This window comes from Osmerus eperlanus, chromosome 6 (assembly GCF_963692335.1).
Source record: "Osmerus eperlanus chromosome 6, fOsmEpe2.1, whole genome shotgun sequence".
Taxonomy (NCBI): Eukaryota; Metazoa; Chordata; class Actinopteri; order Osmeriformes; family Osmeridae; genus Osmerus; species Osmerus eperlanus.
Window position 1 is genome coordinate 17,481,768 of NC_085023.1, and position 20,839 is coordinate 17,502,606.

The 20,839-nt window shown below is 46.7% G+C and overlaps 3 protein-coding genes across 3 annotated transcripts in view; 2 read left to right on the top strand and 1 right to left on the bottom strand.

The window, feature by feature from the left end:
* tnfaip3 (tumor necrosis factor, alpha-induced protein 3) lies at positions 1-10,014 on the top strand. The gene is made up of 9 exons (XM_062464071.1): positions 1-272; positions 1,414-1,754; positions 4,406-4,596; positions 4,689-4,830; positions 5,453-5,623; positions 5,734-5,914; positions 6,094-7,043; positions 7,296-7,501; positions 7,638-10,014. The coding sequence occupies exons 2-9, from the start codon at positions 1,448-1,450 to the stop codon at positions 7,938-7,940; spliced, it is 2,451 nt and encodes an 816-aa protein (XP_062320055.1). The 5' UTR covers positions 1-272; positions 1,414-1,447; the 3' UTR covers positions 7,941-10,014.
* A 4,061-nt stretch (positions 10,015-14,075) lies between these two features.
* On the bottom strand, positions 14,076-19,799 carry perp (p53 apoptosis effector related to pmp22). The gene is made up of 3 exons (XM_062464072.1): positions 19,424-19,799; positions 16,987-17,127; positions 14,076-15,714 (listed from the first exon to the last, which is right to left on the bottom strand). The coding sequence occupies exons 1-3, from the start codon at positions 19,626-19,628 to the stop codon at positions 15,503-15,505; spliced, it is 558 nt and encodes a 185-aa protein (XP_062320056.1). The 5' UTR covers positions 19,629-19,799; the 3' UTR covers positions 14,076-15,502.
* A 642-nt stretch (positions 19,800-20,441) lies between these two features.
* The window catches only part of sdccag8 (SHH signaling and ciliogenesis regulator sdccag8), a 28,316-nt gene continuing 27,918 nt past the window's right edge, over positions 20,442-20,839 (top strand). Inside the window, exon 1 of the mRNA XM_062464075.1 lies at positions 20,442-20,662. Within this exon, the coding sequence (XP_062320059.1) occupies positions 20,602-20,662 (61 nt within the window). The 5' untranslated portion in view covers positions 20,442-20,601. The remainder of the gene's footprint in view (positions 20,663-20,839) is intronic.

A 20,839-nucleotide genomic window follows, 5' to 3' on the forward strand; every position in this document is an offset into this window, starting at 1 on the left:
GGCAAAAAGCCATAACTGCACCTATCAATGAGAGATTGGTGGAAAGTCCCAGCCTGGAAATCCCCTCAACCATCCCCGGGCTTTCCGTTCCGTTCTTTACAATTGCTTCGGAGGATCTATAGGGTGCTTTGACAGAGTGTACATCGAACACACCGAAATAGATCTGGTTGAGAAGACTGAATGGCGCCGTGGACAGCTGTGGTTGGGCAGACTGAAGTGGCAGAAGACCCTGAGCATCCTTAGGGCTTTGTTGGTACCGACATATTGCACAGGTAACACTCACGCCTTTGCTATCTCTTTCTTGTAACGTAGTATTTAGTATTCTCCATTTTGGAGATATTTCTTAATTTAGCACGATGCCTATGCGTATATTGTTTCTGAGGGACATGGTGATAGCTTTGCGAACGACAGTAGGCGCCATAGCTTTTGACAGCCATTGTTTACGAAGACGTCACCCTCTCAAGCAATTAAAAGGCTTTTAACCAGTCAAATGAATAATTCATGTATCGTTGTACCTTTGCTTGTGGATTGCACGAGCCGCAGTGTTACATTGTCTCAGAGGTTGCTGCTTGAGGAATTACGTAACCTAAACGTCAGCAAAGTCTGACTGTTATTGTGTTTGTGTGGCACCCGCAGAGCGCACCATTGTGCCACTGTCTGCCCAAAGTCTGCCCCTGTAGGAATAGAGGCTGCTGCTACAATATTAACAGACTACTTGTCAATCAAGGTTACCGTGAACACACTTTAGTTTAAGGCCAAATTCTGGAAATGTCCTTCCTTGGTAACAAAAGAGTAGTAGCTTAACTATTGTCTGTGCACAGTGTCTGGAACTAGTCCGGTAGGACAGCATAGCACTGGTCCAGGTGTCAGACAGGCCAAATGAGACTACTCACAGACTCGTGAAGTCTGGCGAGAGAAAGTTCAAACTAAAAGTCACCATTATTATCACTTCTGAAAGCAGTTCCTGTTTTTGTAGCTTGTAAATCTCACAGCTCTCTTATTTTATGCAAGTTTCCAGGGTTATTGAAGGTTGATTTATAATTCATGGCATATACATCATTACATTTGAGACCGATATCACAGTCATTGATCTTCATCACTGCTGTGTTGGTGTGTGCGTGAGGTAGCTCACTGGTCTCTCCCAGTCTTATGTCCTATAGCCTGACTGTCCTTAAGGTCTGTCTCTGTTGGGAAGTTATTAGCAATTTCTACAAGGCATAACATGGCTCACTCCAACTGGGCCTCTACAGGCTGTTGGGATATTTCTCTTCTGAAAGTTTGAAAATAACAAATGACTCAAAATAGTCACAATGATCTGTGCCCTTCTAGGAACAATGTGACTCCTCCTGGGTTGGAACCAGGTTTCATGTGTAGTGAGTGTATCCAAGAGTTCTCCATTTTTCCTCTCCTCAGTTCAGCGTTGGTGCTAGTCCGCGTGGCCAGCACCATGTCCCAGGGACAGAACTTCCTGCCCAAGTTCCTGTTTGTCAGCAACTTGCTGAAGGCGGTGAAGATCCGTGAGCGCGTGCCCAACGATGTGGTGAAGCCGGCCGCCAGCGGTGGGCTCATGCACCACTTGCGTGGCATGCACCGCTACACCCTGGAGATGATCGGCATGAGCCAGTTCCCCCAGGCCTTCCGAGAGGTGGTGCAGGCCGCCATCTTGGATAGAGCCATGCAGACCTCCCTGGAGCAGGAGAAGAAGCTGAACTGGTGCCGCGAGGTCAAGAAGATGGTGCCCCTCAGAACCAATGGTAAATAACCCTCCCATTACACTCCTATTTTCCAAGCACAGGGATGGCTGTTGTGTCATACATATACTAGAGGTCAGTGATGGCTAAGGTGAAGGTATGGCAGGATTACAGAGGGTTACAGTTTGGGGTTTAAGGTTTGTGATGGTAGCAGCACCCAAGGCGTACCACTCGGATGCTCGTTGTCAAGGTTTCTCTTGTTTGTGGAGGAATTCTAATGTGTGAGAACTAGATGAGTCAAGGTACTTTAAAATATACTGTCAGAAATTACCCATGCACACATTTACAGTAAGTGAGACTCATGTCGTCCTTCCACTTTCAGAAGTGCGACATTCATTGACTGCTGATGGTTTTATTGCTGTCTACCTACCATGACGTCAGAACAATAGCCCCAAATAGTAGGAAGGGATGTTTGAAAGAATACAGCAACAAGATTGTTGACGCCAGATATTTGAGCCTGTCTGGGAAATTCACAGTCACATTTTCTTTCAGGCTTCAGATGAACTTGTTCCATTTCGATGGGATAATACAGCTTCCTGTATGTGGACTGTGAATCACAGGCCTCTGTCTTTTGTAGATTGTGAAAGCATGTGTTCCAGTAACTCAGTCAAGCGATGAGGTATTTTGGGGGTTTCTGATAAGTGGTGTCTTGAGAAAGACCCCTAACATTCACATGTCTCTGTTCTGACCCTGCTCTTGTTCTATGATGACTGGAAATTCCTCCCAGTAATTCCCTGTGCAGGTGTACCTAAGGCACAGCGGGGGGTATACGTGTATAAGTGTGTGTCAGGGCGTAGGGATATGACGTGTCTTAAGAAGTATGTGTGGAGCGGTAATAATGTGTCATGGGCAAAATGTGGAGCTTTTCATGACCCAGAAATCACTTTGAGCTGGAGTGTTCAATGCTGAGTCACACAAGCACACAACATCAGGTGACCAGAGGACAGGGACAAGGACAGGAGGAAGAGTCAGACAGACAAGCAGGTAGGCGGGCGGGTGGGCGGGCCGACAGGCAGGTGGTCAGGCACGCAGGCTGACACAGATGAGGGCAGAAGAAGATGACAGAAAGCCATAGATGCTGGACAGACTCTTAGACATTACGCACGCTTCAATCCCCCTCATTCATGGACAAAGTATTTCCTCAGAGTGTCTAATGCAATTCCGGTCTTTTTCCTAATGGATGGGATTGTTTACTATGTTTACGGGTATTTCCCAGATTGTGTTGCATGTGTGTCATGTGTTCTTGTGGGTGGGAACAGGATGCGTTTTCAACAGCTAGTTCTTCAGATTTCTGGAATGAACTAGTTCCCCAGGGCTTGATGAGAGCTTGGTTAACTGGTGGCCATCACTGATAGATGTGGCTTCTTGATTGACTAATGCACAGACATCCGCGTGGATCATAAAACAGTTTAAAGAACGTTTGAAGCCGTGTCAATGGAGGAGGGGGTTTTGCACATAGAGTATCTGGGTATTTTCTCTCAGAAGAGAACATTTGTACAGAATGATGCAACCTCTGGGTGGAACATGAAGGTGACCTGAGACCAGAGTGTGAGACCATCGGAAGCTTGTTTTTGGCTTCATTGGAACCATGTTTGTTCATGCAGAAACCTAAGTCTGTTTTACATTCAGTTCTCTCAAGCTGCTGAGAAGCTAATGTTAAATCTGACAGAACTTGCTGAGCAGACAATCAAAAACAGAATGCGTAGACAGTGCTTAAAGGTAGTGTTATTTAATTATAGCCATATGTTCCTACACTTTAATTTTTACTTTCGATCTTACTAAGGAGTTGAGATGATTCAGTGCAGTGCAGATTGTGTGACGTTGTAGTGGTTGCTATGGATTCCAGTTGTCACCGTAAGGCTCAGGTGTACAGAGGCGCAGAAATAAAGAAAACAACAGAAACAGAAAGAGGAAGGCCAAGGGTGTCATGTGTCACATTTGAATAACTTCCTTCTTTCACTGGACAACCAGTGTATGTACATTTGACATGGCAACACACGTGGCCCAGCTTTGAAGTAAGATGCCAGTGGTTGGCTGGGATGACTGTCAGCGCGGAGCACTCCACACAGTCCAAGCTCTTCCCCTTTGGAAAGTCCAGAGTTGGTAGGATCAGAGGGGATGAGTGGAATGGACGCTCACAGCATTGACACACAAACACACACACACTCAAATTACTTATCAGCTCAACTGAGGGAAATTCCTCTGCTAAGTGTAGCAGTAAGAAGGGTTTTTCAAACCAACCACACACACACACACACACACAGACATGCAAGCATATACACTTTTCTCATGTTTCACAATGACAGAAAGACCCAGCCCTGTAATGAGAGATGCATTTAAATTCTTGCATTTTGTGGTCAAGACAGTTTAAGAGTGGTGTAAGAGCAACGTAGTTAACTTATGTAAGTTAATAAATACCCTAGAAGGCAGTATGTGTGCACACAGCTTCCAGAAGTGAATGAACTGTACAGGTCGAAGTTTACCGTACTTGTTAAAGACAGAGAGGTGAAAGAGTCCAGCACACTAACGAGGACGCAGATAGAAACAGCGCTACTAAACATTTCTCAGGCCTGTCTCACGTTTCCTCTATGAGAGACGAACGGTCCGCTAGGCGACGCTAACTCCCCTCTCTCCGTGCCACGGTGTGTGTGTAGGGGATGGGAACTGCCTGCTCCACGCAGCGTCCCAGTACATGCTGGGGGTGCAGGACACGGACCTGGTCCTGAGGAAGGCTCTCCACGGGGTTCTGAAGGAGACCGACACGGGGAGCTTCAGGGCTCGCTTCCAGACCGAGCTGCTCCAGTCGCAGGAGTTCACCCAGACAGGCCTGCGCTACACCACCACGGTGAGGAGCTTGCACGCACGCACGCAGACACAGGGGCTGGTGCAGGCCGTATCCGTGTCGTTAATGTTAATGCTGTCGTTCTGACGGGGCAGAACTGGGAGGAGGAGTGGGAGAAGATAGTCAAGATGGCGTCTCCCGTGTCCAGCAGCAACGGGCTGCAGTTTGACTCCCTGGAGGACATCCACATCTTCATCCTCTCCAACATCCTCCGCAGACCCATCATCGTCATAGCAGGTGGGTGGGGCTGCTGGGTCAGGGGTCAGGGGACTTGAGCCTCGCTGTTGTACATGACAGAGATGCATAGACATGGCAGAAAGTACCAAGTATTAGCAGGCACATCATATACAAGAAACTCACGTCTGGTACGAGCAAAACATATGCTAGTAAATGGAACATTTATTGGGAAATGGTAAAGTCAGTAGTCCTTTGTACCTAGAATATAAAGTAGGAATTACCAAGCCCCACCAGACAGCATTTTACAACAGGTAGTTTACACATTGTAATTGCCAGAAAAAAAAACATTGTTACTATATAATTAAAGGAATAACCAGAAAAATACCCAACATCTCCACATGACAGCCAGGTAACTACCAGGTAAATGCCAGTGGAATCAATCTGGGAACATAAACTGTTATTAAATGAGAGAGGGAATTCCCGTCCCCTATCCTTTGTTGCAAACAAATTGGCTAGTGAACTCTGGGAGGTGAGGAGAGAAGATCAGAAAAGCGCATTAGGTCGGGATTCAAACCCATGCGGCACCATAACCTGGCATCGAGGCAGGAATGTGAACCATCCAAAGAGGACCACACAGCTGTTGTCTAGCTTTGTCCCCTTCCTGATGCCTGTTCCCCTACAGACCAGGTGCTGCGCAGCATGAAGTCAGGCTCCTCCTTCTCGCCGCTGAACGTGGGCGGGGTCTACCTGCCGCTGCAGTGGCCTCCGGGGGAGTGTTACAAGTATCCCATAGTCCTCGGCTACGACTCACAGCACTTTGCCCCTCTCATCACCATCAAAGACAGTGGACCAGGTGGGGAGCAGGTCACTCGTCACTGCTAGTCAGAGATACTAGTCACTATTTATACTAGTTACTGACTAGTTACTGACACTTAACTAACTATATGTGTGTGTGTGTGACAGAGATCCGAGCGGTGCCCCTGATCAACCCGGGCCGGGGGGGTTTCGAGGAGCTGAAGGTCCACTTCCTGACGGAGAAGGAGCAGCAGCAGAAGGGCCGCCTGCTGCAGGAGTACCTGGTCCTGCTGGACATCCCCGTCATCGGCCTGGGCTACGACACCACGCGCATCATCAACGCCGCCCGGTGAGGACGCGCGGGGGTAGGAGGCGGGGTGGGGGGGGGGGGGGGAGGAGACGCGTGGAGAACCCTCTGTCTCATAATGATGACACCAAAACCACTCCATGGCTTCTGTTATTGTTGAGTGTAGTTGTTGTGTGTAGAGCTGTGGTACTGACCAGGCGTCTGTCCCCCTGTGTGTTCAGGCTGGATGAGGGGAACCTTCCGGAGGACATGAACCTGATGGAGGACTACCTGCAGCTGGTCAACCACGAGTACAAGCGCTGGCAGGAGGACAAGGAGCAGGTGTGGGCGGCCCAGTCCCAGAGACCCCCCCCCTTCTCCGTCTCCCAGCTCTCCCTCATCGAGATCCGCTGCGCCACGCCGCGATGCACCTTCTACGTCTCCGTGGACACGCAGCCCCACTGTCACGAGTGCTTCGAGAAGCGGCAGGCCAACGGGCACACGGAGGCGGCGCCCACCAAGGGAGGTGGGCAAGGGGGGGTGGAGGTGGAGGCCCGAGGGGGCCGGACCAGCCCGCCGGGCAGAGCGGTCCTGTCCAGCCCCCGCTCGGCCCCGCCCACGGCGCCCAGCCTCAGCCTGTACAGCGAGACGCACGCCATGAAGTGCAAGACGCCCGGCTGCCTGTTCACCCTCAGCGTGGAGCACGACGGCCTCTGCGAGCGCTGCTTCAACGCCCGGCAGAACGCCCCTCCCCCGGCCGCCAACGCCACCCCGCCCGCCGCTCCCCCCGGGGCTCCCCAGGGCCTCCCGCTCCCCGCCCACCCCGGCTGGCCTCAGTGGGGGGGGCGGGAAGCGGAGGCGGAGAGGTGCAGCATGTGTCGCCAGGAGGTCTTCAGGGTGTTTAATGGGCTCTGCACCCCATGCATGCAGAGGACTGCCACAGAAAGGGGGGAGCCCCAGCATATCACCCCCAGGACTGAGGCCTTGTCGTCGGGCTGGAGCCAGCCCCGGGACTCTGAGAGGTCGGCCACCTCTGTGCTGAACCCCAGCCTGGCCCCCGGCCACGGGCACACGTCAGCCTGGCAGACGCCACTGGCACGACCCTGTAAGAGGTCGGGTTGCCAGTTCTTTGGGACGCCAGAGAAGCTGGGCTTTTGTACCATCTGCTATGTGGACTACCAGACCAACCATCGTAAGTTAGACCCAGCCTACCGTTAGTATCGCAGCACCTTCATTTAAGAGTTCTCCAATATTCTGGTTTGTAGCGTGTGACGAGGTGTAGTGTGGTTGTATCGTTTGGATCCATGTGGTTAGGGTTAGTCTGAGGCAGAGTGAAAACTGGGAGCTATTTGAGCCTGTGTGAAGTGGATTCTCTCTGACAAGTCTCTCTCTTCTCTCTTTCCCCCCCCCTCTCTCCCCCCCTCTCTCTCTCTCTACCGTGCAGAGTTAGCCCTACCCCCAGCGCCCACACAGAGCCGCCACGCTTCGGAGGCCGGGTTTCAGAATGCCACGCGGTGTCGCGGCCCTGGCTGCGGGTCACTGGGCAAGGCCATGCTGGAGGGCTACTGCAACAAGTGCTACGTGAAGGAACAGAGCGCCCGGCTCAACCAGGCCGCCATCCGCACCCCGCACTCCCCCCCTCTGGTCATGGTGAGTCCATCCTGACCTCATCTGACATCCTGTTGACCCCCCATCTCTGCTCCTCTACCCCCCACCACCCCGACCCATCTTCCTGGTATAGCTGCTGACGTAGTGTTATATGCTGTCCTTCCCCCCCCTCCTCTAGCGAGCTGCCAAGCCCAAACAGTCCCAGACGCAGACCCAGACTCAGACCCAGACGCAGACCCAGACGGAAACCCAGACCCAGACGCAGTGCAGGCGGAGCGGCTGCAGCAACGAGTCCCCGGGCTGCACGGACCTATGTCCGGAGTGCCACACGCGCGGCCAGAGGGAGAACCGCAGGGCCCAGGCCCCCAAGGAGAAGTCCAAGCAGAGGTGCCGCACCCAGGGCTGCGACCACTACGCCAACCAGGAGAAGCAGGGCTACTGCAACGAATGTGACCACTTCAAACAGATCTATCGTGGCTGAAGCCAGGGACTGTACCCGACCTAGTTGTGCCATCCTGTGCCCACCATGCCAGTCAATGCACCACTGTTACAAGGACCCTCTCCCCATGTCAACTGTCTTAGGAGGGTGGGGGAGGGGCGACAGATTACCTCTTAGTGCAGTTCTATAATCTTACATGTATAGGAGGGGGAACCAGTGGGACTACTGACTAGCTAACTCATGCCTACATTATGTATCTACCTAAGGACATGGTCTATCACATTTGGACAAAATGATTGTATGTAAAACCACGAGCATGAGATATGCGTTGCTTTAGAATCTGGCCAAGGAATACCATTTGTCTGTGTGTCTGTCTGTGAAGCAACTACTACTGTAGTTTGTAGAGTTCCAGCGGAAGTTGGACTTGACCTCTTCTGAGCAGTGCCTAGTCGGGCCAAACCAACAGTGCACTAGCATAACAGGGAAGGAGGCTGGTTACCGTAGAAACCTGGTTACTGCATAAATGTGACACGTAAACAGGTTTAGAGTGGGACAGCCAGTCGTCAGTCCCACTGTAAACTGCTGATGTACAGTGTGTGTGTGTGTGTGTGTGTGTGTGTGTGTGTGTGTGTGTGTGTGTGTGTGTGTGTGTGTGTGTGTGTGTGTGTGCGTGTGCGTGTGCGAGCGAGCGAGAGAGAGAGAGAGAGAGAGAGCTGCAGACACTGGACAGGCAGGACCCTGACAGTATGGTGCTACCTGTACAGAAATACAACACTCTTAATAACACAGAGCCTGTGTGTGTGTGCGTGCGTGCTTATGCATGCACATGTGTGTCACATTTTAGTCTGGATAATACAGTAAATCTAGATGGCAGTAATACTCCACCTTCTCCATGGCACGGTACAGAGATGTTGCCTTAGTGGTTGTGTGACACTGTTTTCTGTTGACCACTTTTATACTCTGGACTGCAGAATCCCAGTCACTGCTAGCCCTGACAGAGTAGAGCAAAAGGTTAGAGTCTGGTCTCAACCTGTCCTCCGCGGAACTCCAACTGTTGTTGACAAAGCCAGTTATTGACTGAGTTCAGTTAATGAACAGATAAGAGGAGGAGGAGGGAGAGGAGGAGGAGTAGGGGATTGCCAACAAAGAAGGGAGTGTGTCAGAAGGGAAAGAGAAAATAACACGAGGTGAATTCCCCACCGCTGTTCTCCAACCTCTCACCTCGCCCCTGTAGCAGTGCAAACACCACGCCCCTGTAAGGAGAAAGAAAGAGAGAGACAGGCAGGGAGGGAGGGGGAGGGGACAGATGCAAACAGGTGGAAAACATGCCTTTGGAAGGTAGGAACCACTGTTCTCCTTCATCTCTTTGCACGGCCACAGTAGTCTGGGTCCCTTGACAGGAAGTATTACTTGTCAGGCCCTCTGTGTCCACGCCTAGTCTGTAGCCCTGCAGTGATGTGCGCCTGTAGTCGGTAGGATAGTCGTGACCCCTCCGGTTGGCCTGTTCTCCTCTGAGGTCTGCTCACACGATGCCTCGGCCCTAGACTCGCAGCAGTCTGAGATCTCCTGACAGATCTGGGCTTTCTACAACTGACGTTTCTTCTTTTTCCTCATTCCTGCCAAACAAACTTGACGTGCCATCATCTACCCGGCGTTGCTGCTCTGCCCTGCTGTGGACAGCCTGCCTGTTAGATACCTGCTTAGCTGGCGTCTGTTGACGAGAAGACGTTTTGTGACAGCCTAGCTCTAGATACAGAGATGTGCTTAAATCAGAGTAGAAACACATAAGGGCAATTAGCAGTCAGCTTGCCAAGGGTTCTTGAAGGTTTCTGGGTCTGAACTGGATTCATAGCATCACAGACTTGTTGCACAACACTTTATAAGCTGCTCTGGAATCTGGCTCGGTACTATGATATGCGTAAGGACATTCCAATGGTAGACATTGCCAAGCAAAGCTGTAACAAAAATGCAAAGGTGTCAGTTTTGTGTAACCTTTCAATAATAGGGTATTGTACGACAAGCCTTGATTTGTTTGTTAAGTATTTATTCATATCAAATATATGTATTGTGTGATTATTTATATGTTGTCCTGAAATGAATTATTTTTATTAAGAAATCTGAAACACTGACTTTTCATTTTGTGTGTGTGTGTGCATGTGCTTGCATTGTTCAAAGCAGTACTCATTGTTTTGCCAATTTGTTCTATATCTTACGGTATCACTTACATGATTATTACAACACTCCTCCACCCTCCACAACAGATGTTTCCCAATGAGTGATCTTGTCAGCAGTTTGTGGAGGCATAAAGAGGGGACAAATAATGAATCATTCTGATCTAGAGTTTGTAATCATGCACTGCATCATTCTCAACCCCCCCCCCCCCACCCACACATTTTCCCCTTCTCTGTCTGACCCTCCCACTGCTCTGCCTCCCCGGCACACAGACTCGCTCATCCTCATGCTCTGCTGTTTGATATTTTCTCAGGTAGTTTCAGTCCCTGCTCTTTCTAACAAAGTAATTCTGAAAGTGAACCCAGAGCCCACAACCTCTCATACCCATGCCCATCTGACAGACAGTGCCTGGAAAGCAGGTAACACACTCCCCATTCCCTTGATGTTGAGTCACAGCAGAGAGGAGAGGAAAGTGTTCATCAGGGATCCTCAGATGCAGGGGGAGGGGGTATTTGATCAGAGATTGGGGGTATTTGTAGACATTTAAAGAATGTGTGGGAGGGAGTATGCGTTTATGGCCACAATGTTAACTTACAGCTACCAAAAGATAAGCAGGGGCGTTACTTAAATGTAGTATTGCATGCAGTATTTGTGTCGTCTGTGTTTTAACACTCACTTTTATTTTGACACATTGGCCTAGTTTGAAAGCCTTAGGTGCCTGGAGTAAGATAGCTCAGCTGGTTGACAACCGTGTCTTCTTGAAACAGGAAGTCTGTCTTCATTTTCCTATCCAGCAGGAAGTGGGTTCCTCACCTTTTAAAGCCACCCTGACACTGCCGTGACAACTGGAAACAAACACACCAGTAACCTAGTTGACAAACGTTGCTTAGTTACTATCAGATAAACGTAAATAAACTACTTCACTGGCCTAATTGTAAACATGGAAACACAGATAGGACACACAGCACACCCTATTGTTTACAGGTGGATAACCACAAATTTGACTAGCCCGATACTTTTTTTTTTTTATGTACCATGAGCTCAGAAACAGCATGGGAGTCGGCAGTTATGTGTCTGTTGGCAGACATGTCGAGAACCCAGTTTCACTCCGCATTCACAACACTGTCAGAAGCTGCACATCCATGGCCACTCTTTTTCTAAAAACTGATGATAGAAAATATGTTTGAAAATATACTCTATAATATACTCTTGCAGCAAGTTCCTGGGTTCAATCCCATCTGGGGGAGTGTCGGTTCTAAGATGGGCTACCACCCGGGCCTTTTCTGCGTGGAGTTTGCATGTTCAGCCCATGCTCAAGTGGGTTCCCTCTGCAAAAAGAACCCCAATAAAATATGCATAACCGATTGCTTTCCTGCCCTTCTGAGTACCACTGATGTCGCTGCATCTGCTCCTGGTTGCTCTGGGAGGAAGGCACTGCAGAATGGGAATGACTGCAGTGACACATTTCTCCAGTGGAGAAATGTGTCAGGGCCCAGGTTGGTCAGGGCCCAGGTGCAGACACAGAGACGTTAGAGAGAGTCGGATGTGGTAACTCAGGTTTACTTGACACATTTCTCCAGTGGAGAAATGTGTCCAAAGCTCCCTGCATGCGTGTGTGCCCAAATTGTGAGATTAATGAAGGATTGTTCTTTTAAAGTACTTAAATAATTTCGTGTGGTTTTATTTTATTTTTGAGGAATTTTCTGTGTTTACATTATCTGTATTTTAATGTCTGCTGCTCACAAAATTATTTGGGGTTTCCGAGACAGAGTGATATCTGTCTCCTGGGGACAGGTGTTTTGTCAATATTTTTAGAAAGGGTAACCCTAACTGGAAAACTCCCTTGATGTTCTTTATTGTGAAGTTCCACTGTGTCGTTTTTATGATTAAGGTAGAGCTGACAGATGTTCAACAATGACCTGATGCAATTGGACCTCAAACCCTCATGGAATCCATAGTTGTAAGTTACCCAGTGTTGCAGATTTGAATCTGGTGATGTTATTTAGTCCTTTCTGCAAAGAAAATACTGCCATCTAGTGAATGTATTCAATAACATAAAAATTACTCCAAATAGCACAGTTACTTTAATAACTTTTACTCTTTTTATATTTAGATATCTACAATATTGAGTTACATACAAGAAGTCTATGTGCATTCATGTAATTTACTCCTGATTTAGCCGTCACTATCCCAGGCCCAGGTTGGTCAGGGCCCAGGTTGGTCAGGGCCCAAGTTGGTCAGGGCCCAGGTTGGTCAGGGCCCAGGTTGGTCAGGGCCCAGGTTGGTCAGGGCCCAGGTTGGTCAGGGCCCAGGTGTAGACACAGAGACGTTAGAGAGAGTCGGATGTGGTAACTCAGGTTTACTTGCCAAACATACATCACAAGGAAAAATGATAATCCAAAATCAAAACAAGGAACTGACAAAAAGGTATGAACAAACTGAGACAAGGACAATGACTATACAGGTAAATCCAGAGTCAAAATTATATCTTAAAAAGGCTTGGTAACACACTCAAAACAATCTGGCAAAGAGTGACAAGACTTATATAGGTGAGTGATTGGCATTCGGCCCTGATGGTCCCAGGACCCAAATTTTCCACCCCTTCCATCTCCTTATGAACACGGGGAATTAAATTATAGATTAATCAAAATGGTATTGTTTGACAAACGTTGATAGTGCTCCCTGGTGGTTGTTTAAAGGTATTATTGTATCAAAGTGAGGCTTTGTTTGAGTAGTCTGTGCATGCTTCCAATCACCCTTTCTATCTTATTATCATTCATATGCATTCTATGGAAGAACTCCTACTCAGTTTGTTCTGTGGTTGTTAAAAACATTGTTAAAACATGACCTGTTCAGCTTTGACAACCACCTTGGGTAAATCAAACAAATAAAATATAGAAACATCCTTTCCATGGGATGGGGGACTAAAGGAAGTATGGCTTATTTAATCTGGATGTAATGCTCCTTCTCTCCTGTCGAGAGGATAGGTGTGCTAGGACTAGATGTCATTATGTTTCTGCACTCTCTGTTCCCTGCCCCTCCACACACACACACACACACACACACACACACACACACACACACACACACACACACACACACACACACACTACTCCTCCCGGCTTCCAGCCTTTTCTGTGTTGTCAGGGCATGCAAAGGAACAGCAGTAACCAGTTTCAAAAACAAACTCTCTCACACCCGCATACACATAAATACTCTTCATTTCCTGGGTGTGGTTCTCAGATTGTGAGTGTGTGTTGGGGTGGGGTGGCAATCTTGTCTGACTCATCCTGTCTGCATGTCCCAGCTACACAAATACTTTGGAAACAGTGATAAACATAGTTGACAAACTAAATCAGCCATACTATGTTTTTCTTCATAATTTCTATGTCATACTTCGAAATACCCTGTTAATGGTTTCTGGTTGTGAAATATGTACAAAACATACACCCATTATCCTGTTAGTATAGAGTCTAAAACACTTTGTTTGGGCTCTATTCTAAGATTCTCCAGTTCCCTTGTTTACATTTTAGTCATTTAGCAAACACTCTTATCCAGAGCGACTTACAGTAAGTACAGGGACATTCCCCCTGAAGCAAGTAGGGTGAGGTGCCTTGCCCAAGGACACAACATCATTTGGCACGAACTGGCAACCTTCTGATTAATAGCCCGATTCCCTAACCGCTCAGCCATCTAACTCCCATGTTTGTGAGAAGAAGCCTTTACAGATCTTTTAGCCAAGAGTTCAGAGACGTTTGACTGAAGACATCATAGCCTAGATTGTTCACAAATTCCCATCCTGGGTTTGAGGGAGAGATTAAGAGCTCAGGATTAGATGCAGATTAGATTGCTGACTTGTCAAAACTAGTCCAGCGTGCTATGGCATTAGTTCATTTGGCAGTATAAGCTAGTAGAGTTTAGACGTTTACATTGAGTTAACAGCTTATGGGTGTCTATATTCACATTTACTTTGCAATTTCACTCCAATAGCATTCAGTTCAAACATTATTTAGTTTTTAAAGAAACTCTTTATTGCTTAAAAATACACATACAGGTGAAAACTGCCTATGAGACCAAAGGAAATAACAGGTGATCATCGCCAGTCATTGAATATTGAATGACCTGCAAATTGACATGTCTAGTAAAGCATTCAGTACATTAACAACAAGTTTTTATCAAGAAATTAAGGCACGGGTCTTTTATACATTCTGCCATCGTATAGCACAGCGCCCAGCCAGCCGTTAGAAGTCTGACAGAGAGAGAGCAGCAAGCCAACAGTGCTACTGAACACCATGAGGCTCTCATCTGCTTCCCTAACACTGACTTCCTTACAGCACTCATTTAGTCTGGCTCCACTACTGACAGCCAACATCCAATATACTTTTAGCAAAAAATAACCCTTTTTACAGATTCATAGAATTATTATTTTCATGATATTGTTGTCTAGTGTCAGCTATCGACAGTTTTGAATCCAGACTAATTTTAAGCACATGGAATCGACTTTTCAATGTTATTCTATTAGTGTATTATCATTTGTGTTCATAAAATATAAAACGTATACAATGCAGCACATACCCACAGTCTTACCCATTATCATCAAAGAAAAACATATTTAGTAAAGATCAAAACACATACTAAAACAAAACACAAATGTACAAAATGGCCAAAACAAAACTGAAATAAATTCTAAATCAATCTTCCACTTCATTTTCATTATCTTTCCTTGCAATACATAGTCAGGCTCTAACCATCCTCTTATTTACCTATGGCCCTCTCTCCTCAGAACTGACAGTTCTTAATACTAACCAAGCAATAATCTGCAGAATTTAAGATGCTTCAGGATAAGAGTGAATACATTTTTCAACAAGCACAAATAGAATGTAGAAGTAGAGAGGTGTCCACAACATTGTAACTTATCTTACAAACTGTGACCAAGTGGTTTAGCTGGCTGGAACACTTGGGGACTGTAACTGGAGCACAAATGAAGGCTAATCTAGAACTAGGTCCCTCTGGGGGAAATGAGTTGACATCATTTCTTTAAGCTAACCCGTATTTGAGAAAACCATCGTTATTACAAATGTCTCAGACATTACAGGGTGACTACCTAGTTGTTAAGTGCACTTAGGTGATTTTTGCGATGACATCTGGAGACAGATCCGTTTGAGACAATCCCATCCCATGGTGTCACTGTTTGAATGTGACTTTGAAACTGTCGGATCAATGTGTGGGAGGGTGTAGGGGGACATCCACTTGCGGACACTGCTGGGGAGAAGGGGATGGATCTAGGGGTGTGGTTAGGGGCAGAGCAAGGGGTATATTAGGGGCAGAGGAATGGGCAGGGTGGGGGAGGAAAATGTGGGAGGTTAGTAGGTAGAGGAAGGGAGAGGATTATGGGTACAGGAAGCAGTATGGTTTGGGGCTGGGTGGCTTCTTTATGCAGAGGAGTAGATGTACTTGGTCTTGGCCATGCCTGTGAGCTCGTCCTCATAGCGTGGCAGGCAGCAGAAGAGAATGCCACAACCGATGGTCAGGATGGTGGCGCCCCACGCAAAGCCGTAGGCCCAGGTAAAGTCATAGTGACCTTCGAAGATCAGGTCGTTGAACTTGACTGGATAGATGATGAGGGCGATGATCTGTACAACCACTGTGGGAGAGGAGAGGAAAACCATCAGAGACACACACAGACCCACCGTATTCCTCTCTCTATATCTATATATAGCTATAATTGATAACTAACGCTGTAAAATCTCTTTTTTGTACAGAGGGTTTAGAAGATAGCTGGTGAGAGTCTGATTAAGAGCAGCTGGTGGGAGAATTTGACACAGTAGTGTGAGAGACTGACAACTCTATCAGGGTTGTGTGGAAAATACCTTCACGTAGTGGTACTGTGGCTCTGCTAGGCCAAACCGAGGGCTTGACTGACATTGGTTTACTATTAAACGATCGACTGATCGTCATATTCTAATTTTTTCAGGGAGAGAACCAATTTCTAGTCTAGACAGTGACACTTACGATCTACAGAGTCAACACAGACTCCAGGAAGAGAACATTTCAACTGTGTGACAGACAGGCAGACTCAACTATGACATACGCCTACTTATGACTGAACATGAAGACATCCACACTCCTACACACACACTCATCGTTTCTGTTGAACTCCTGAGTGCATTGTTTATCTCCCTCTTCCCTGATGGCCAGCAGGACTGAGTTAAACAAGCAGAGTTGAGTTCATCTGAAAGCTGGGCCCAGGTTTCAGGGGCGTGGTCTCTGAGGGGAGAGACCTGGCTCAGTCATGTGGGAGTGTCCCTTTAGGATCTGACAATAAGAGTGATGACTCAGGCTGAGTTCACACATTCTCCAAGTTCCCACGGCAACGCCATACCACAGCCCTGCCCTAAGTGTCCTTGCAGAAAGACTGATGCCATTTCTTATCTGGGAAGATTCAAACCTCCCACATCTTACCTCATCTTCTCACAGTTCTTGCTGCCTTTGATAGCTCCAAGTCCTTTACATTTACATTTAGTCATTTAGCAGACGCTCTTATCCAGAGCGACTTACAGTAAGTACAGGGACATTCCCCCCGAGGCAAGTAGGGTGAAGTGCCTTGCCCATTTTGCACGGCCAGGGAATCGAACTGGCAACCTTCAGATTACTAGCCCGCTTCCCTAACCGCGCAGCCACCTGACACACCTCTCTCTACAGAACACTTTCACCCTTTCCTTAACCACTTATTTCCTTTGCTCTGTCTCCCCTATGGCAGCTGAAACACAAACTAAGGCTTGGTGACTTTCTGGCTAGAGAGTAGTGGTTGTTCTCCTGTAAAATCCACTGACGCTGTGGAGAGTAGATACGTCTGGAAAAGAAAAGAAAAAACGTTTTCCCACTAATTCTGCATATTAAGATTGCTTTGTCTTACCAACAATGAAGAGTAAGATTCCGATGATAGGCAGGAGGCTGATGTTGAGGGTGCAGCAGAGGGCAATGCAGGAGATGATGAAGGCTATGATGAGGATGATAAGCCCAATGATCATCAGAGCAGCCACAGCCTGGGCCCATGCTGGAAACAAACATCACAACACTGGTTAAGCCCCTCCGCAAGAACAACTGATGGGCCAATCATAAGACTTCAGTGATAGGCTGATGCCGGGGCCTCTGCATGCAGAGTGCATGGTGTCGTGTTCAGCAGTGGACCCCTAGAACGTAGACCGCATGATCTGGATGCAGGATGGAAGTTTTGAAATGTTTCTTTTTATTATCATTTATATTTGCCTCACTATGAACGCTTACTTCTGCCGTAGTAATTTCCGTGACAGAGGGAGGATGAGACGGCAGTGGCAGGACTCAGAGTTGACAAAGGGGGTGCCCTGGTGGCTCATTGGGTGAGAGCGTGTACAACTACGGCTATGCCTTAATGCAGGGGCCCGTGTTTGATCCCACACCCTGCCATTTCCTGCACGTCTTCCCATCTCTCTCCCTGTTTTCCTTTCTCTCTCTCCAACTGTCTCTATGAATAAAGCCGCAAAAATACGTAATTGAGTAAAGTAGTGGTTTGGTAGGGTGTGTGTTCATGCCTGTGCATGGTGGTTTGTAGCCAGCTAGCTTTCTCACATGCTCATAGTCTAGGTAATCTTTTTCTCAAGTCACACCTTCAATGATTCATTCCGTCTACACCTCTGACAGGGTTGAATTGCAGGCTTAGCCCACACCTCAGCCTGTGGCCATACAGCTCTGGCTGTTTTCAACACCGCTAGGCTCTGTTGAATAAGCCAGTTTAAATTATGATTGCAATACTCCTTACCATAATTTTAGCATTGTATGATTTGCCCGTGAACATATAGAAGTTCAAAGTGTTTCCCTTGACAGACAGATGAGGAGTGAACCTCTTCAGGGTTAGGGTTAGTTATGTTAATTAGTTATGTTTATGTTATTTAGAAACAGAATACATACAAGACTCTCTCTCTGATAAAACTCATAAAAGAGCTGCTAATCTGTTCTGAAAAACACCCCACACTTCAGTACCCACTATTTGTCACCCATCCCTCACCTAAGAAGATTATAGGGTGTCACCACTGTTTCTAGTGACAGTGTCTCTGTGTACAGTTTACATCCTCTTCCCTACCTCAACCACACCAGGGTATGGCTTTAGGGTTGGGCCATCAACCCTCCGAGGCAGAGGAGTCACAAAGGAGAACTTTGATCTCATCATTATTGCATCACTGTCTTAACTACCACACTTTTCTCATCTGCTGGTAGCAGAGCTACGCCCCCGTGGAGCCACCAGAGATACTTCAGAAACCACAAATTATCTACATGTAATAACACCATTCATTATATTAGTATTAGATAGATTCAGTAGTCTTTGTGTCTGTGTGCGTGACAGACTTACAGTTAGAGTGTCTGCTTTTCTCATGGGTATAGGCCCACGATCATAATAATAATCGTATAATATGTGGAGGCAACTAACTTGGTGACTGAACAGTAATGTGTGTGTCCTTCTCCTTCTGATAACAACAACAATGTGGCCCTTGTGATGTGAGATAGAGACTGCACCATTGAAACATCTCAACAACACAGGTGAGGGGAACTAGGCTACCACTGGTGTGTGGACAACGGGATTTCTATTTCAGGTGAAATGTTACACTGAAGGACAAGGACGAATGAACCCAATCCCCCTTCCCATATCTTTTTTCCCCTCTCTTTCTCCCTCTCTCTGTCTAAGCTGGTCAGCAAGTGGACCTCCTCTGTTGGAAACAGACACTCATTAACTCTAAAAATAGCCCTGAGAAAATGACTGTGTAAGCCATCTTGTTATGGACCCTTCATTCAGCTGGTTCACTTCAGTTTTTAAAAACAATGAAGTTAACTATAGGATATAGAATATAAACTATAGAAAGGTTTGTGTGAATCTGTATTTACATCTTTTTAGTTGTACAAGTTGTAAATGATTGTCGTAGTCATTCAGCTCCCCATAGTATAATAATGTCTGAGTAGCAGTGCAGAGAAGAGAATAGTGCAAATTTCAGTTCAAAGTTCATCCCAGCTGTCGACAGCAATGGGTTCCCTTCCCCCATACTGCAGCCAAACAGGGACTACGTTGTAAATGTTTCCTTTCTCACACAAGACAAAACTATCTGTATGATTGGTCTTCTTTCAACGTGTACAGTTTAATTATTATGATAGACATACGTGTGCATGTCTGGACTGGCTATGAGGTGCGTTCAGACCTGTTGGTCAACTAGGATCCCTGCCTGCCAGTGCCATCGCTATTATTTTCCCTTATTTGACACGATTCCCATTTGTGGTGATAAAGAATGGGTTTGAATAAAGATCTTTCGGTTTGTTGATATACTTACGATTTTCCATAAGAGTCTTGCATTCCCATTGGTCATTCCTTCCTCGACAATGGCTCCACATGTTGGCATAGTGGGACTTCGCACCCTCGTCCTCGACCCATCCAGAGGAAGCAGCGATTGCAATAATGTCAAAAATGATTGCGAAAAGCAATAGAATAGGCAAGATCCACCTGCATCTTGGATACGCTATTCCACAACGAAACATGATCGCGATCAGAACAGACAGACACACAGTGCGAAACTGAAGCTCGAACTTGCAGCTTGGAGTTTTGAGCGCAGTAGGCTACACCTATTTTACGAATAGGAATGAAGGGCCCCACCCGAGTCTGCGACGGTATTCGTTGTCACAGTAAACAGAAAACCTGTTCACAAACCTGTAGGGCTGGGCATGTCTGGCTGGCCTTGTCCCAATGCCGGGGGCCGATGGGTAGCCCAGCCCAATGACTGTTTCAAATTACAGTAACTCCTTCAGTGCCACTTGAGACTAAAGACGTTTTACTTTTTTTGTCATTTTAGTTCTGGTTGATCTTAATGAAGTATAGGCCTATGTATACACATTCCAAGGCTTATTATGTAGGCTATTACATAATATCTATTTTATAATATAATATTATTATGATGTAGGCTTACTGTAGCTACAACTAGCCTATAGCTTAATTATTAGACTAACAGTACTTGTTTTCTTTCAACTTGATTAATATGATGGCTCTAGATCAGGAAATCCATTGGTATAGTTCAGTGATCTAATTAGATAGACGCTTGCAATGGGTTATAATCTATAATTATTTCAAGACAGACGTTCTATTTCTTATGCAGCTTGCTACCAGGATATTATTGGTCGTCTTTAATGGATAGTTAACTGTAGACTAAGCTTTTACGCGAAGGCTTTGTTAAATTGATACTATTTTCCATTGGGAGGATATTTTTGTGACAAACCCCGATGATTGGTTTGTGGCACGTTTGTTGTCCGTGCATTTGAGATAGAACTACAAATCCCAGCTACCGATAGTTTACGGAAGTGTGTGGACAAGCTGTGGTGGTTCATTCAACTGTTGACTCAAACAAACCTCAGTTATGCTAGGTAGATTTGTGCACGCCAACCGTGACAACATAAATATAGTTTGCTTATGAACAATCGTTTGCTAGTTGATTAATTAAGTTAATTTATCATTCCCGAAATGAAACCATTGGATTCTGATGAGGATGAAGAGTTGGGGGCTTATCAGAAGAAACTGAGAGGTAACTAGTGGCTACTTCTGTCTCTATCAAGCTAGCTACAGAACTGCTATGCCCGGTTGGTTAGTGCAAGCAAGTGCTAAATTAGGAATACATTTCTGTTCACATAATGACCTGATTGTTTACTTAGTTCGTAACGAAATGTCAGTAGTGCTACAAGTATTTAAAGTCATGGGCACC

Bases quoted from the DNA above. Each gene is read 5' to 3' on its own strand.
- perp (XM_062464072.1), bottom strand. From the start codon at position 19,628: ATGTTTCGTTGTGGAATAGCGTATCCAAGATGCAGGTGGATCTTGCCT. The intron at 17,128-19,423 runs GTAAGTATATCA...GTTTGTTTCCAG, and splicing joins CAAGACTCTTATGGAAAATC to CATGGGCCCAGGCTGTGGCT. The intron at 15,715-16,986 runs GTAAGACAAAGC...CCTCTCCCACAG, and splicing joins AATCTTACTCTTCATTGTTG to TGGTTGTACAGATCATCGCC.
- tnfaip3 (XM_062464071.1), top strand. From the start codon at position 1,448: ATGTCCCAGGGACAGAACTTCCTGCCCAAGTTCCTGTTTGTCAGCAAC. The intron at 4,597-4,688 runs GTGAGGAGCTTG...CTGACGGGGCAG, and splicing joins GCCTGCGCTACACCACCACG to AACTGGGAGGAGGAGTGGGA. The intron at 5,915-6,093 runs GTGAGGACGCGC...CTGTGTGTTCAG, and splicing joins CGCATCATCAACGCCGCCCG to GCTGGATGAGGGGAACCTTC.